The 18,463-nt window shown below is 40.8% G+C and overlaps 1 protein-coding gene across 1 annotated transcript in view; it reads right to left on the bottom strand.

The window, feature by feature from the left end:
• LOC139752129 (alpha-2-macroglobulin-like) overlaps window positions 1-18,463 on the bottom strand; it is a 196,432-nt gene that overhangs the window by 151,881 nt on the left and 26,088 nt on the right. The window contains exons 5-7 of the mRNA XM_071668047.1: window positions 18,234-18,394; window positions 9,105-9,201; window positions 4,019-4,240 (exon numbers count right to left, since the gene is read on the bottom strand). Of these exons, the coding sequence (XP_071524148.1) occupies window positions 4,019-4,240; window positions 9,105-9,201; window positions 18,234-18,394 (480 nt within the window). The remainder of the gene's footprint in view (window positions 1-4,018; window positions 4,241-9,104; window positions 9,202-18,233; window positions 18,395-18,463) is intronic.

Here is an 18,463-nt window from a genome sequence, read left to right as displayed (position 1 = left end):
AAGGGAAAAAGGAGAAATGGGAGACTTACTTGGAAGTGTAAGGATGGAGTGAAAAAGATTTTGTACAATTGGGGCCTGAAGATGCAGGAGGGTGAGAGGCACACAAGGAATAGAGTGAATTGGAAAAATGTGGTATACCACGATCAATGTCCTGTCAATGGACTGAACCAGGTCATGTGAAACATCTGGGGTAAGCAATGGAAAGGTCGGTGAGGCCTGGATGTGAATCAGGGGCTGTGGTTTCAGTGCATTACACATGACAGATAGAGACTGAGTGTGAACGAATGTGGCCTTTTTGTCTGTTTTCCTGGCACTACCATGTTGAAGCAGGAGATGGCGACACTGTTTCCTGTGGGATGGGGGAGCACCAGGAATGGATGAAGGTAAGCAAGTAAGAATATGTACATGTGTGAATATGTATTATGTCTGTGTACATGTATGTATGAATCTGTCGACATGTATATGTGTATGTATGTATATGTGTTCAAATCACAGAGGCATAAGCTTGTTGAGTATTCCTGGGAAATCATATGGAAGGGTATTTAAATGAGAGGGTAAAGGCAGGTACAGAGCATCAGATTGGGGAAGAGCAGTGTGGTTTCAAAAGGGGTAGAGGATGCATGGATCAGGAGTTCGCTTTGAAGAATGTATGTGAGAAATACTTAGAAAAACAGATGGATTTGTATGTAGCATTTATGGATCCCAAGAAGGCATATGACAGGGTGGATAGAGATGCTTTATGGAAGGTTTTAAGATTATATGGTGTGGGAGGTAAGTTGCTAGAAGCAGTGAAAGGTTTTTACCAAGGATGTAAGGCATGTGTACGAGTAGGAAGAGAAGAAAGTGATCAGTTCCCAGTGAATGTCGGTTTGCGGTAGGGGTGCATGATGTCTCCATGGTTGCTTAATTTGTTTATGGATGGGGTGGTTAGGGAGGTGAATGCAAGAGTTTTGGAGAGAGGGGCAAGAATGCAGTCTGTTCTGGATGAGAGGGCTTGGGAAGTGAGTCAGTTGTTGTTTGCTGATGATAACAGCACTGGTGGCTGATTCAGGTGAGACACTGCAGAAGTTGGTAACTGAGTTTGGTAAAGCATGTGAAAGAAGAAAGCTGAAAGTAGGGTTGAGGGACAAGTCAATTGGGAGGTGAGTTTGAATGGAGAAAAACTGGAAGTGAAGTGTTTTAGATATCTGGGAGTGGATTTGGCAGTGGATGGAACCATCGAAGCGGAAGTGAGTCACAGGGTGGGGGAGGGGGTGAAGGTTCTGAGAGCGTTGAAGAATGTGTGGAAGGCGAAAATGTTATCTCGGAAAGCAAAAATGGGTATGTTTAAAGGAATAGTGGTTCCAACAATGTTATATGGTTACAAGGCATGGGCTATAGAGAGTGTTGTGCGGAGGAGGGTGGATGTGCTGGAAATGAGATGTCTGAGGACAATATGTGGTGCAAGGTGGTCTGATCGAGTAAGTAATGAAAGGGTAAGAGAGATGTGTGGTAATAAAAAGAGTGTGGTTGAGAGAGCAGAAGAGCGTGTGTTGAAGTGGTTTGGACACATGGAAAGAATGGGTGAGGATAGGTTGACAAAAAGGATATATGTGTCAGAGATGGAGGGAAGAACGAGAAGAGAGAGATCAAAGTGGAGGTGAAAGGATGGAGTGAAAAACGTTTTGAGTGATTGGGGCCTGAACATACAGGAGGGTGAAAGGTGTGCAAGGAATGGAGTGAATTGGAATGATGTGGTATACTGGGGTCAATGTGCTGTCAATGGATTGAACTAGGGTATATGAAGCATCTGGGGTAAATCATGGATAGGTCTGTGGGGCCTGGATGTGGAAAGGGAGTTGTGGTTTCAGTGCATTACACATGACAGCTAGAGGCTGAGTGTGAATGAATGTGGCCTTTTTTGTCTGTTCCTGGTGCTACCTTGCTGGAGGGGAGGGGGGGATGCTATTTCATGTGTGGTGGGATGGCGACAGGAATGAATGAAGGCAGCAAGTATGGATATGTACATGTATATGTATGTATATGTCTGTGTATGTATATGTATGTATATGTGCATGTGTGGGTGTTTATGTATATACATGTGTATGTGGGTGGAACTATGTCAAAGGAGGATGTTTTATCATGAGTTTCTGGATTTGATGCTCTGCACTTAATTCTATGCAAAAGGAGGGACTAGAACCCTCCCTCCTAACCACTTTAACCCCTGCCTCACACTTCAGTAGCATGTATTCACAGATCCCCCACCCCAGCAGCTACAACTGACAAAGTTCATACACACTGAAATAATCTGCCAAGTGCTAAACAAGCAACCACTCATCTAAATCTTAAAAATCCAACCCATCAGACATACACCTATCAGAGACCACACTTCTCAAACAAACATAAGTTACACTTCCCCTTCTATGTTTTGGGCATCACCCATATGTATGTTTTATCATGAGTTTCTGGATTTGATACTCTGCACTTAATTCTATGCAAAAGGAGGGACTAGATCCCTCCCTCCTAACCACTTTAACCCCTGCCTCACACTTCAGTAGCATATATTCATAGATCCCCCACCCCAGCAGCTACAACTGACAAAGCTCATACACACTGAAATAATCTGCCAAGTGCTAAACAAGCAACCACTCATCTAAATCTTAAAAATCCAACCCATCAGACATACACCTATCAGAGACCACACTCCTCAAACAAACATAAGTTACACTTCCCCATTTCTACATATTCCAAGACTCTTCATGCCCACAATGCAGCTTCCATAAAGTTGTTCTGCAGGGACCATCCTGTACTGTATATTAGTATATCTACTTGGTAAGGAAGAGGATTGAATTAAGAACATAAGGGGTATTTTTGAGGTAGATATGTATGAAGGAATGGTGAAAGAAAGTGGAATAGATTGAAAGAGATCAGGTTTTGTGAAGGTTGTTGGTGTTTGCATTAATAAAGGCACAAGAATTGTTAAAAGATGAGTTGTATAAAAATTAATGGATATAACATGTTGAAGATATATGGACTTTCAGCTAAAAAGTAGTGGATCATATGTTTGAAATTGGGGAAAGATGGAGTTCAAGATTTCCGAAGTTCTGATGACGAGAGGGAAGTAGTTGATAGGCAGCCAACGACCAAGGATGTATATTACCAGTACTACCTGCCTGAGTATCAGGAGGGTTTGTGACATCTGCTTAGTGAGTCAGCACTTTAGTGGTTGTCAAGTTGCACTCCTCTGGAGGTGAAAACAGATCCAGAACATTTGGAGAGTGGTCACGACTGTCAGAGGCATGGGTGGGTGGGAGCCAATTTGCTCTAGATCATTGAGAATGGAGAACATGAGGCTTTCAGTCCCCCAACATCTGTATGGGAGGAATGCAAACAATCCCTATGGCAAAGGTGAAATCCCCGAAGTTGAGGATCTCAGTATGCAGGTAAGAAGATGCTACAGTCTTATGGGAGGAGTGTAAAGTCCAAGAAAGGTATAAAATTTGTTGAAGAAGGAGAGCAGTAGGCAAAATAAGGGAAAAGTGTGGTAATTGGGAGACACACCTTAAGCCAGATGATATCAAATTTTGAGGACTAAAGGTCCTCAAGGTGTGCAACTGGTGCACTGATGTTGGAATACAGACACCACCTCTGAACAGGAATCATGTGTGGGTATAATAAAAGTAGCATAAGAAAAATGTGTTCATGAAAATATAATTAAAAATATAATTAAACACTCAGGTCTTAGAGAGAAGTAAGATATTAAGGGAGGTTGTAGATAGCTAGTGTGCAACAGAAGAAAGGTCACTTGTAAGATAAAGAACGTTGGTATGGTGAACAGAAAAACAGGCGAGCCCATCAGAGATGGAAAGGTTTTGGGAGGTGCTGTTACTAATACTGTCTAAGCCCTCCCTCTCATACTGCACTATATTATATTGTCATACATATGAGATGTACACTGAATATTCCCAATTATGGGACAACCTTAAGAGTGACCACCGTCAACAGCAGCATGACTGATAAATGAAATTGTAAAACATACCTTTCCTGTAAAGGGAAGACTGGGTTTCAAATATATTTCTGTTCCAACAGATATAAATTTTAGAGCAGATCGATGTACATCAGCCCTCGCTTCTCCATGATACTCTACAGCTGTTCCTTCTTCCACCACAGTAGCTTTGATGGCCATCTTGTAGACAAGATAATCTTTGTCATTCATCTTCACATCCTCAGCTAAAACCATAATTTCTTTACAGCCCAATATCTGTGTGAAGAATATTAAAAAATGCAAGATACATACTCTTAAGAAAGACTATATAGCTAATTTCTATTTATCTACCTATAAATCTATATCAGATATGCAATCTCTTCCAGTTTACAAATGATAGTGCATGCATATTCTTTGCACTAAAACAGCTCACCATAATGTCAATTCTTAATATATTACTTACATATAAATCAAATAATTTCCGACATCTATTGAAGGGATATCACGCGCAAAATCTTCAAGTAATTTTGGTCATTATTATACGGCTTTTCTAGCCTCTCTTACATAATGTTAATGCTTAGATTATGAGCCACAGCATTTTGCAGCAACCTTACAACATCTTTACTATTTTACAATCTTTTTCCTTTCATTTGATATAAAAGAAAGATGGCATAAAGTCAAATCAAAGTCTGAATTAAAGTAAGGTAGCATGAATGTTCCAGTCATGTCACCATACCAATGATGAACGATCTTAAGTTTCATTAAAACACAACACAGTTTAATCAAAATGGTGATCTTAAACAACAGTCTAAATTGTATATAGGGATATAAACACATAAGACTAGTTCGCTGTGCCTCTAAACTTGTGCTCAGGACTGATAACAAGAGTAATATAGCATGATCAGGGTATAGCATGAAAAAAGTACAAAAAAGCTTGAGCCATATCAAATTGCACTACATCACAACATCCATTTCCATGTAAATAAGGGGTTAGGAAATGTGGATTCTCAAAAAGAATTGAATATACTGAAAACATTATGTAAATTATGGATAATGTATTTAAAAAAAAAAACACTCAAAACATCATCCAAGCACTGAAAATAATATGCAATGAAAACAAAAAATGCACAACAGGAATCTATGTATTTCCCACAACCACATTTCTTCAGGTTCTGGGATAGGTTAAGTATGGTTTTTCTCATATACTTTCTGAATATTTAGGTCAACCATGATGTTATGCCCCAGGCTATGGAAGTGATTAAGTAAATCTTCACAATTCACATGAAAAGTACAAGAACATCTTCCCCAACTTTCACCTATCTTCCAAGACTTCTTTAGGGGAAAAACAAAATAACAGTGCATAAAGGTATATAAACAAATCTACCTGATGAACATTGCTGCACCTGATTCATTGGCACATGAGGAACATGGTACCCTACCAGACCTTATGTGAATTCAGTCTATGCTTTTGTCTGATATTGCTTAGGCCTCAGTCTGATATTGCTGTCTGTGTATTTGGAATTTCATAAAAAGGAATTTATAAACAAATTATTCAGTGCATACATGAGATAAGATAAGATGTCTTTATTGTCAAATTGCATACATGATACAAAGCGAAATTCTTTAGGGCCAGAAGCTCAATTTCAGGAAACGTATAAGAATTATAAAATACAAATGATAAAATATAAAGTAAAAGTATCACATAAAATATCACATAAAGAATCATCTACTGCACTAAGAAGCTATATCACAGAGGAGTTACAGCATCTTTAATTGCTTAGCCAATAGAATGCTTTTTGGTACAAATGATTTCCTGAATATATCAGTGTGCTGTATAGACAGAGACAGTCTTCTTCCTGACCTTAAAAATACATAGTTTTGGTGTGGAGGATGGGTTGCATCTTGCATGAACTTCTCCACCTGCTTCATTGCACATTCCTGATACAGAATATCTAGTGTTTTAGTGTTTGCACCCAATTTCCTAGCTTTCTTAATCTAAGCCTTCAAGGGGGATAAACACTCCCCACTTGACTCCTTCGGTTTCCTTTTTAGACACTGAAATACAAGAAAGGGAGGGTTTCCAGCCCTCTGCTCCCACCCCCTTTATTCGCCTTTTATGACAGGCAGGGAATACGTGGGAAGTATTCTTTCTCCCCTATCCCCACGGATAGAGGTTTTAAAAAGAAAAGAGATGTTGGGGAGATGAGAGTGGTGAGAGTAAGCGAGCTCTGAAAGGAGACTTGTAAGAGGAAGTATCAGAAGAGATTGAGTGTAGAATGGCAAAAGGTGAGAGCAAATGATGTGAGGGAAGAGGGTGAGGAATGGGACGTATTTAAGGAAGTAGTGATGGCATGTGCAAAGGATGAATGTGATATGAGAAAGGTGGGAGGTGGGAAAGATTAGAAAGGGTAGTGAGTGGTGGGGTGAAGAAGAAAAGTTGTTAGTAAAAGAGAAATGAGAGGTATTTAGACAATAACTACAAGAAGGAAGTATTGCAAATGACTGGGAGATGTATAAAAGAAAGAGGAAAAAGGTCAAGAGGAAGGTGCAAGGGTTGAAAAAGAGGGTAAATGAGAGTTGGGGTGAGAGGGTACCATTAAACTTTATGGAGAATAAAAAGATGCTTTGGAAGGAGGTAAATAACACGCATAAGACAAAGAGAACAAATGGGAACATCACTGATAACAGATGGAGTGAGTATTTTGAAGGTTTGTTGAATGCGTTTGATGATAGAGTGGCAGATGTAGGGTGTTTTGGTCATGGTGGTATGCAAAGTGAGAGGGTCAGGGAGAATGGTTTGGTTAAGAGAGCAGAGGCAGTCGAAGCCTTGCAGAAGATGAAATCCAGCAAGGTTTGGATGGTATTGTAGTTAAATTTATCAAGAAAGGGGGTGACTGTGTTGTTCACTGGTTGATAAGGATATTCAATGTATGTATGGATCATGGTGAGGTGCATGAAGATTGGCAGAATGTATGTATAATGCCACTGTACAAAGGTGAAGGGGATAATGGTGAGTGTTCAAACTACAGAGGAAAAAGCTTGTTGAGTATTACTGGAAAACTGTATGGAAGGGTATTTATTGACAGGGTGAAGGCATGTACAGAGCATCAGATTGGGGAGGAGCAGTGTGGTTTCAGAAGTGGTAGAGGATGTGTGGACCAAGTGTTTGCTTTGAAGAATGTGTGTGAGAAATACTTAGAAAAACATAGATTTCTATGTAGCTTTTATGGATCTGGAGAAAGCATATGATAGGGGTGATAGGGATGCATTGTGGAAGGTCTTAAGAGTATATGGTGTGGGAGGTAAGCTGCTAAAAGAAGTGAGAAGTTTTTATCACGAACGTAAGGCATGTGTATAAGTAAGAAGAGAAAAGAATGACTGGTTCTCAGTGAAGGTCGGTCTGCAGCAGGGGTGTGTGATGTCCCCATTGGTTGTTTACTTTGTTTATGGATTGGGTAGTCAGGGAGGTAAATGCAAGAGTTTTGGAGGGAGGGGCGAGTATGCAGTCTGTTAGGGATGAGAGGGCCCGGGAAGTGATCCACTTGTTGTTTGCCAATGATACAGCACTGGTGGCTGATTCAAGGGAGAAAGTGTTGAAGGTGGTGACTGAGTTTGGAAAAGTATGTGAAAGGAGAAAGTTGAGAGTAAATGTGAATAAGAGCAAGATTATTAGGTTCAGGAGGGTTGAGGGACAAGTTAGCTGGGATGTGAGTTTGAATGAAGAAAAAATTGGAGGCAGTGAAGTGTTTTAGATATCTGGGAGTGGACTTGGCAGTGAATGGAATCATGGAAGCAGAATTGTCCCACAGGGTGGGTAAAGGGGCAAAGGTTCTGGGAGTAATGAAGAATGTGTGGAAAGAGAGATTATTATCTTGAAGGAATAGTAGTTCCAACAATATTATATGGTTGCAAGGCATGGCCTACAGATAGGGTTGTACAAATGAGGGTGGATGTGTTGGAAATGAAATGTTTGAGGACAATATGTGGTGTGAGGTGGTTTGATTGAGTAAGTAATGAAACGGTAAGAGAGATGTGTGGTAATAAAATGTATGGTTGGGAAAGCGGAAGAGGGTGTGTTGAAATGGTTTGGACAGATGGAGAGAATGAGTGAGGAAAGATTGACAAAAAGGATATACATGTCAGAGGTGGAGGGAACAAAGAGAAGTGGGAGACCAAACTGGAGGGGGAAGGATGGAGTGAAAAAGATTTTGAGCGATCAGAACCTGAACAGACAGGAGGGTGAGAGGCAAGAAAGGAATAGAGTGAATTGGAACAAAGTGGTATACTAAGGTCGACATGCTGTCAATGGACTGAACGAAAGCAAGTGAAATGTCTGGAGTAAACCATGGAGAGGTCTGTGGGGCATGGATGTGGATAGAGAGCTGTAGTTTCAGTGAATTACACATGATATATTGCAGCTGTATCATGTGATATGTTGAAACAGTGGTTGTAGTATTGTAGTGATGGGTTATGTCTACAGCATATGAAGGAAAGGGTGACTCGTGTGGCTCTAGGGAGTGCAGGTTTTGATGGATGTCTAATGAATTGGTGTTTAAGACTCAGTTAGGATGTCAGTTGTTTAGTGCTTGTCAGGTTATCTGAATAAGTAAGCATTCCTCTGAAGAAATAATGGTTGATGTCATGTTCACCATGACTGGGTCATGTAATATGATTTTTCTTTTTATGTTTTTCTTCTGTGCTATGTTGATATTTGCTGTATTGTATATTCTGCTATTGTTTTAGTTTCTTCATTTTCCCTTAGAAAAGTTGATACTTTTCTCCATTCAAAATCTTATCATCAATAACCTACAAATTTATCCTAACATCCAACAGCAAACTTTTACAAGCATATCCATTTACTCTTTACACAGACTCAGCGATTTGAAATCTTAAGTCAAACAGACTTCCTAGACAAATATTCTTACTGCTGCAGCCATGTTTCTGAAAGTTGATTGCTTGAAATCACTAAATGAATGAAGTATCTAAGAAAGACTCAGCATGTACAACATCTCCCTAAATGCAAAATATAGCATAAACATCACACAACTCAAAGAGATTAATGATAAATGCATTTTTTGTCTAAGTTTATATATCCTCCATGAATAGTTTAACTAAAAGAAATAAAAAACACACAACTTACCCTCGCCTTAACTGTATGAGTAATCTTTGAGCTTCCCCAGCCATTATTGTCAACCTCTAGTGTTACATTTCCTTTAACAGGCTGCCCATAAGTGTACCTGCAAAAAATTTCTCAGTACAGTACAACAGTTGCAAGCTATAATTACTTTAACACCTAATTACACCTCCTACCTTGGCAAGGTAGCATCAGAAACAAAAGAACAACTGCCTCATTGCACACATCTATGGTACATACTTCATGATAGGTCAACATAAGCACCATTTATACAAAACCAAGCCTCACAGACCACTCCATGATTAATTTGACCACTTCCTTAGCCAAAGTTCAGCATACTAACAACAGGTTGTGCCTCCATACAAAAACTGATACAATTCATTCTATCTGATGCATGTTTGCCATCCCCCTTAATATTCAGGCCAAGACACCCTGAATATCTTTCACTTCATCATTCCATCTCTTTAATCATCCCCTTCACCCTTTATCTCTATTTCTGACATCCAGATCCTCACAGTCAGTGTTTCCTTGCTCATCCTCTCCATATCTACAAAGTACTTCTGCATACTCTGTCAGCTCTCTCAATCAGTCTATACTTAATACTACACTTCTTTCTTTTTTATTTTTTTATTTTATTTTGCTTCGTCGCTGTCTCCCGCGTTAGCGAGGTAGCGCAAGGAAACTGACAAAAGAATGGCCCAACCCACCGACATACACATGTATATACATACAAGCCCACACACGCAAATATACATACCTATACATCTCAACGTATACATATATATACACACACAGACATATACACATATACACATGTACATAATTCATACTGTCTGCCTTTATTCATTCCCATTGCCACCCCACCACACATGAAATAACAACCCCCTTCCCCCTCATGTGTATGGGGTAGCGCTAGGAAGACAACAAAGGCCCCATTCGTTCACACTCAGTCTCTAGCTGTCATGTAATAATGCACCGAAACCATAGCTCCCTTTCCACACCCAGGCCCCACAGAACTTTCCATGGTTTCTTTCTTACAATAAATTTTTCAATTAATCAGACCGCCTTGCACCACATGTCATACTTCAAAATTTCACTTCCAACAAATTCATCATCTTCCTTTCTTTTGCTTTTGACATCGAACACTGAACTACACAATATTGTAGGGACTACTATATCTTCAAAACACACCCATTTCTGCCCTAAAAGACACTAACCTCTCCTTCCACATACTCCATAATACACTCAGAACATTAGCACCCCTCTTCTAACTAATGACTCATTTCAGCCTGCATGGTTCTAACCACCACTACACCCACAACCAGATACCTGTAGCACTCTGATTTCTTCTGATCCTTCACATTCAAATGTCTGCTGGAAAATACTGGAAATGCAACCACGTTCATGGATAAGGATATAAACAGCAAGCTATTCACATAATACATGCTTCTTGAGTTTGGTCACTACATCATAATAAGCACAAAAAGCTCAAGATAAGGCTCAAATGAAAGCAACAAAGACAGTACAAGATTTAAGGAAGCTGAGTTACAGGGAAAGCCTAGAGGCCTTAAAGTTGCTCAACATGGAAGAGAAAAGAGCAAGGGGTGATCTAACCCAAACATCAAAGAGTGAAGGGAGATCTAATCACAATATTTAAGTCTAAAGCACTGATGACATAGCCACTTAATGGTACTTTGAAAGATACAGGGATAAAGCCATCAGGGGACATACTATGAAACTGAGCAAGAAACATTTTAAAAAAGATGAGGAAGAAATCAAAATATATTAAAATAGACAGCATACAGAATTTCAAAAGAATTATGGGTAATGGGGAAGAGTGGTTTGGGAATGTTTTGGGAGTAAAATCAGGGGTTGGTAAGAGGACAAGAGCAAAGGAAGGAGTAGCACCAATGAAACAGGAATGGTGGGAGTATGTGATAGAGTGTAAGAAAGTAAACTCTAGATTGATATGGGTAAAAATTAAAGCAGATGGAGAAAGATGGGTGATTATTGGTGCTAATGTACCTGGGCATGAGAAGAAAGATCATGAGAAGCAAGTGTTTTAGGAGCAGCTGAGTGAGTGTGTTAGCAGTTTTGATGCCCAAGACAGGGTTATAGTGATGGGTGATTTGAATGCAAAGTTGAGTAATGTGGCAGTTGAGGGAATAATTGGTGTACATGGGGTGTTTAGTGTTGTAAATGGAAATGGTGAAGAGCTTGTAGATTTGTGTGCTGAAAAAGGACTGGTGACTGGGAATACCTAGTTTAAAAAGAGAGATATACATAAGTATATGTATGTAAGTAAGTAGGAGAGATGGCCAGAGAGTGTTATTGGATTATGTGTTTATTGATAGGCACGTGAAAGAGAGACCTTTGGATGTTAATGTGCTGAGAGGTGCAACTGGAGGGATGTCTGATCATTATCTTGTGGAGGCAAAGATGAAGATTTGAAGAGGTTTTCAGAAAAGAAGAATGTTGGGGTGAAGAGAGTGGTGAGAGTAAGTGAGCTTGGGAAGGAGACTTGTGAGGAAGTACCAGGAGAGACTGAGTGCAGAATGGAAAAAGGTGACAAAAAAGGATGTAAGAGGAGTGGGGGAGGAATGGGATGTATTTAGGGAAACAGTGATGGCTTGTGCAAAAGATGCTTGTGGCATGAGAAGTGTGGGAGGTGGGCAGATTAGAAAGGGTAGTGAGTGGTGGGATAAAGAAGTAAGATTTTTAGTGAAAGAGAAGAGAGTGGGATTTGGACAATTTCTGCAGGGAAATAGTGCAAATGACTGGGAGATGTATAAAAGAAAGAGGCAGGAGGTCAAGAGAAAGGTGCAAGAGGTGAAAAAGAGGGCAAATGAGTGTTGGAGTGAGAGAGTATCATGAAATTTTAGAGAGAATAAAAAGATGTTTTGGAAGGAGGTAAATAGAGTGCGTAAGACAAGAGAACAAATGGGAACATCGGTGAAGGGGGCTAATGGGGAGGTAATAACAAGTAGTGGTGATGTGAGGCGATGGAGTGAGTATTTTGAAGGTTTGTTGAATGTGTTTCATCACAGAGTGCCAGATATAGGGAGTTTTGGTGGAGGTGGTGTGCGAAGTGAGAGAGTCAGGGAGAATGATTTGGTAAACAGAGAAGAGGTGGTGAAAGCTTTGCACAAGATGAAAGCCGGAAAGGTGGCGGGTTTAGATGGTATTGCAGTGGAATTTATTAAAAAGGGGATGACTGTGTTGCTGACTGGTTGGTGAGGATATTCAATGTATGTATGGCTCATGGTGAGGTGCCTGAGGATTGGCAGAATGTATGCATAGTGCCATTGTACAAAGGCAAAGTGGATAAAGATGAGTGTTCAAATTACAGAGGTACAAGTTTGTTGAGTACTTCTGGAAAATTATATGGGAGGGTATTGATTGAGAGGGTGAAGGTATGTACAGAGCATCAGATTGGGGAAGAGCAGTATGGTTTCAGAAGTAGTAGAGGATGTGTGGATCAGGTGTTTGCTTTGAAGAATGTATGTGAGAAATACTTAGAAAAACAAATAGATTTATATGTAGCATTTATGGATCTGGAGAAGGCATATGATAGAGTTGATAGAGATGCTCTGTGGAAGGTATTAAGAATATATGGTGTAGGAGGAAAGTTGCTAGAAGCAGTGAGAAGTTTTTATCGAGGATGTAAGGCATGTGTACGAGTAGGAAGAGAGGAAAGTGATTAGTTCTCAGTGAATGTCGGTTCGTGGAAGGGGTGCATGATGTCTCCATGGTTGTTTAATATGTTTATGGATGGGGTGGTTAGGGGGTGAATGCAAGAATTTTGGAGAGAGGGGCATGTATGCAGTCTGTTGTGGATGAGAGGGCTTGGGAAGTGAGTCCGTTGTAGTTCGCTGACGATACAGCGCTAGTGGCTGATTCGGGTGAGAAACTGCAGAAGCTGGTGACAGAGTTTGGTAAAGTATGTGAAAGAAGAAAGCTGAGAGTAAATGTGAATAAGAGCAAGGTTATTAGGTACAGTAGAGTTGGAGGGACAAGTCAATCGGGAGGTGAGTTTGAATGGAGAAAAACTGGAGGACGTGAAGTGTTTTAGATATCTGGGAGTGGATTTGGCAGCAGATGGAACCATAATAGCAGAAGTGATTCATAGGGTGGGGGAGGGGGCGAAAGTTTTAGGAGCGTTGAAGAATGTGTGGAAGGCGAGAACATTACCTTGGAAAGCAAAAATGAGTATGTTTGAAGAAATAGTGGTTCCAACAAAGTTATACAGTTGTGAAGCGTGGGCTATAGATAGGGTTGTGCAGAGGAGGGTGGATGTGTTGGAAATGAAATGTTTGAGGACAATATGTGGTGTGAGAAAGTTAAGAGTAAATGTGAATAAGAGCAAGGTAATTAGGTACAGTAGGGTTGAGGGTCAAGTCAATTGGGAGGTAAGTTTGAATGGAGAAAAACTGGAGGAAGTAAAGTGTTTTAGATATCTGGGAGTGGATCTGGCAGCGGATGGAACCATGGAAGCGGAAGTGGATCATAGGGTGGGGGAGGGGGCGAAAATCCTGGGAGCCTTGAAGAATGTGTGGAAGTCGAGAACATTATCTCCGAAAGCAAAAATGGCTATGTTTGAAGGAATAGTGGTTCCAACAATGTTGTATGGTTGCAAGGCGTGGGCTATGGATAGAGTTGTGTGCAGGAGGATGGATGTGCTGGAAATGAGATGTTTGAGGACAATGTGTGGTGTGAGGTGGTTTGATCGAGTAAGTAACGTAAGGGTAAGAGAGATGTGTGGAAATAAAAAGAGCGTGGTTGAGAGAGCAGAAGAGGGTGTTTTGAAATGGTTTGGGCACATGGAGAGAATGAGTGAGGAAGATTGACCAAGAGGATATATGTGTCAGAGGTGGAAGGAATGAGAAGTGGGAGACCAAATTGGAGGTGGAAAGATGGAGTGAAAAAGATTTTGTGTGATCGGGGCCTGAACATGCAGGAGGGTGAAAGGAGGGCAAGGAATAGAGTGAATTGGATCAATGTGGTATACCGGGGTTGACGTGCTGTCAGTGGATTGAATCAGGGCATGTGAAGCGTCTGGGGTAAACCATGGAAAGCTGTGTAGGTATGTATATTTGCGTGTGTGGACGTATGTATATACATGTGTATGGGGGTGGGTTGGGCCATTTCTTTCGTCTGTTTCCTTGCGCTACCATGCAAACGCGGGAGACAGCGACAAAGCAAAAAAAGAAAAAAGAAAAATGTGGTGTGAGGTGGTTTGATCAAGTAAGTAATGAAAGGGTAAGAGAGATGTTTGGTAATAAAAAAAGTGGCTGAGAGAGCAGAAAAGGGTGTACTGAAATGGTTTAGTCACATGGAGAGAATGAGTGAGGAAAGATTGACAAAGAGGATATGTGTGTCACAGGTGGAGGGAACGAGGAGAAGTGGGAGACCAAACTGGAGGTGGAGTGATGGAGTGAAAAGGATTTTGAGCGATCGGGGCCTGAACATGCAGGAGGGTGAGAAGCGTGCAAGGAATAGAGTGAATTGGAACGATGTGGTATACAGGGGTCGATGTGCTGTCAATGGATTGAACCAGGGCATGAGAAGCATCTGGGGTAAACCATGGAAAGTTTTGTGGGGCCTGGATGTGGAAAGGGAGCTGTGGTTTCGGTGCATTATACATGACAGCTAGAGACTAAGTGTGAACGAATGTGGCCTTTGTTGACTTTTCCTAGCGCTACCTCGTGCACATTTGGGGGAGGGGGGTGTCATCTCATGTGTGGCAGGGTGGCGACGGGAATGAATAAAGGCAGCAAGTGTGAATTGAGTACATGTGTATATGTGTATATGTCTGTGTAAGTATGTATATGTATATGTTGTAATGTATAGGTATGTATATGTGCGTGTGTGGATGTGTATGTATATACATGTATATGTGGGTGGGTTGGGCCATTCTTTCATCTGTTTCCTTGCGCTACCTCACTAACGCAGGAGACAGCGACAAAGTACAATAATAAAATAATATTAGAGTGTTAAACATGTTTTAAAACTCATTCCCCAACCAATACAAATAAGTACTTACAAACTTAGCATTACATTTCTGAGAAACCAACAATCGTTGATTTTATGACTTCAGACCTGACATATGAAGAAGTTTGTGATCACTTCATTGTTACTGATGCTCATGAGCATATTCTTCTACTGTGTCCAAAATCTGCTATCTGTCCTGAGCTATATCCTATACCCTACCGGTTGCTGTGTATCCTGTCCATTATGTGCACAGCTAAATGTGCTCAGATGATATTGTTAATACCAATGCCAATATACTCTCTATGTTACCTGCCATATATCTAATGCACCTAACATATTGTTACACTGCTATAAATGCCAGAACATTCTTTATCATATATGGTGAATGCACTCAGCTCTGCAATCAATTAATCATAGCCTAGGAACCTTTTGTAGGGACTCCTGCAGCCCAAGGATGCACCACACTGCAGCATGAACAGGATGGATTCCTTTAAAGTGAGAAGCTCTATGACAAGACTACACAGTCTTGTCAACTGACTATGATACTGTCTCACCAAAGGTAACTTCCTACTCATGGTGTAAACTCAAGTGGGCAGTGTCTGGTAATACACTTAACTTTACGCACACTGTTATGATTCCTATCCTGGCAGGGTCACTAATTCTTATGTTACGATCCTAAGGAGAAGGACCGTCAATTATCTTTATTACGCACTCTGGATAATGCTACCTTAACGTTATGGGATGAAAGCAAACACCAGGGTTATATCTACATATAATATAATACATATAATACAAGTGGATTTGGCAGCAGATGGAACAGTAGAAGAAGTGAGTCACAGGGTGTGGGAGGGGGCATAGGTTCTGGGATCATTGGAGAATGTGTGTAAGGCGAGAATATTATCTTGGAAAGCAAGAATGGGTATGTTTGAAGGAATAGTGGTTCCAACAATGTAATATGGTTGTGAGGCATGGGTGATAGATAGGGCTGTGTGGAGGAGGGTGGATGTGTTGGAAATGAGATGTTTGAGGACAATATGTGATGTGAGGTGGTTTGATCGAGTAAGTAATGAAAGGGTAAGGGAGATGTGTGGTAATAAAATGTGTGGTAATAAAATGAGTGTGGTAGAGAGAGCAGAAGAGGGTGTATTGAAATGGCTTGGTCATATGGAGAGAATGAGTGAGGAAAGATTGACAAAAAAGATAAATGTGTCACAGGTGGAGGGAATGAGAGGTGGGAGACCAAATTGGAGGTGGAAGGATAGAGTGAAAAAGATTTTGAGCAATAGGGGCCTGAACATACAGGAGAGTGAAAGGCGTGCAAGGAATAGAGTGAATTGGAATGATGTGGTATACTGGGGTCGATGTGCTGTCAATAGATTGAACTAGAACATGTGAAGCATCTGGGGTAAACCATGGAAAGTTTTGTGGGGCCTGGATGTTGAAAGCGAGCTGTGGTTTCAGTGCATTACACATGACAGCTAGAGTCTGAGTGTGGACGAATGTGGATTTTGTTCTCCTTTCCTAGCGCTACCTCACGCGCACATGGGGGGAGAGGGGTGTCATTTCATGTGTGGCGGGGTGACGGGAGGAATGGATGAAGGCAGCATGTATGAATATGTGCATGTGCATATATGTATATATCTGTGTATGTATATGTAGGTATATGTTGAAATGTATAGGTATTTATATGTGCGTTTGTGGGAGTTTATGTATATACATGTGTATGAGGGTGGGTGGGGCCATTCTTTTTTTCGTTTCCTTGCGCTACCTCGCTAACATGGGAGACAGTGACAAAGTATAATAAAATATAATAATAAAATATGGATGGAGTTGTTAGGGAGGTGAATGCAAGAGTTTTGGAGAGAGGGGCAAGTATGCAGTCTGTTATGAATGAGAGGGCTTGGGAAGTGAGTCTGTTGTTGTTTGCTAATGATACAGAGCTGGTGGCTGATTCGGGTGAGAAACTGCAGAAGCTGGTGACTGAGTTTGGTAAAGTGTGCGAAAGAAGAAAGCTGAGAGTTAATGTGAATAAGGGCATGGTTATCAGGTACAGTAGGGTTGAAGGGCAAGTCAACTGGGAGGTAAGTTTGAATAGAGAAAAACTGGAGGAAGTTAACTTAGATATCTAGGAGTGGATTTGGCAGCAGATGGAACCATGGAAGTGGAAGTGAGTCACAGGGTGGGGGAGGGGGCAAAAGTTCTGAGAGCGTTGAAAAATGTGTGGAAGATAAGAACATTATCTCGGAAAGCAAAAATGGGTATGTCTGAAGGAATAGTGGTTCCAACAATGTTATACGGTTGCGAGGCATGGGCTATAGATAGAGTTGATAGAGATGCTCTGTGGAAGGTATTAAGAATATATGGTGTGGGAGGCAAGTTGTTAGAAGCAGTGAAAAGTTTTTATCGAGGATGTAAGGCATGTGTACGTGTAGGAAGAGAGGAAAGTGATTGGTTCTCAGTGAATGTAGGTTTGCGGCAGGGGTGTGTGATGTCTCCATGGTTGTTTAATTTGTTTATGGATGGGGTTGTTAGGGAGGTAAATGCAAGAGTTTTGGAGAGAGGGGCAAGTATGAAGTCTGTTGGGGATGAGAGAGCTTGGGAAGTGAGTCAGTTGTTGTTCGCTGATGATACAGCGCTGGTGGCTGATTCATGTGAGAAACTGCAGAAGCTGGTGACTGAGTTTGGAAAAGTGTGTGGAAGAAGAAAGTTAAGAGTAAATGTGAATACGAGCAAGGTTATTAGGTACAGTAGGGTGGAGGGTCAAGTCAATTGGGAGGTGAGTTTGAATGGAGAAAAACTGGAGGAAGTGAAGTGTTTTAGATAGCTGGGAGTGGATCTGGCAGCGGATGGAACCATGGAAGCGGAAGTGGATCATAGAGTGGGGGAGGGGGCGAAAATCCTGGTGTAACCCTATCACAACACCAATTTTTTGTGCCAAAACTGTAGATAGATATGCTGTATGCATACCCCTAACTGTGCCACCACCTGAATCCTTTAAAATTAGAAAATGAGAATATACTGAAATATTAAGAATTAGAATAAACTGAACTGTCAATCAATAGAGCATACACAAATAATCTGAAAAAATAAAATAAGATCATTTTAGCTACCCATAGGCAATCAGAAATCACTCATTCTACTTACTTGGCACATACAGTGATATTAAACTTAGTATCAGTACCCAGGATGTATTTAGGAGGGTTCACTGTGACCTCAAAGCGTGGTAAAACATACTCTTCTACCTTAAAGGTACGAAATACTTGCTCATCTCCACTTTGTGGACGTACATATATCTTGTATTCTCCCTGAAAATAATATTGTTTTTCAGGTTGGAAAATAGTGTTTACATTCAGCAAAGTTGCAAAACTGATAAT

Source organism: Panulirus ornatus, chromosome 12 (assembly GCF_036320965.1).
Source record: "Panulirus ornatus isolate Po-2019 chromosome 12, ASM3632096v1, whole genome shotgun sequence".
NCBI classification, from domain to species: domain Eukaryota; kingdom Metazoa; phylum Arthropoda; class Malacostraca; order Decapoda; family Palinuridae; genus Panulirus; species Panulirus ornatus.
The sequence above is the reverse complement of the archived record's forward strand: the minus strand, read 5'-3'. Positions and strand labels throughout refer to the sequence as shown.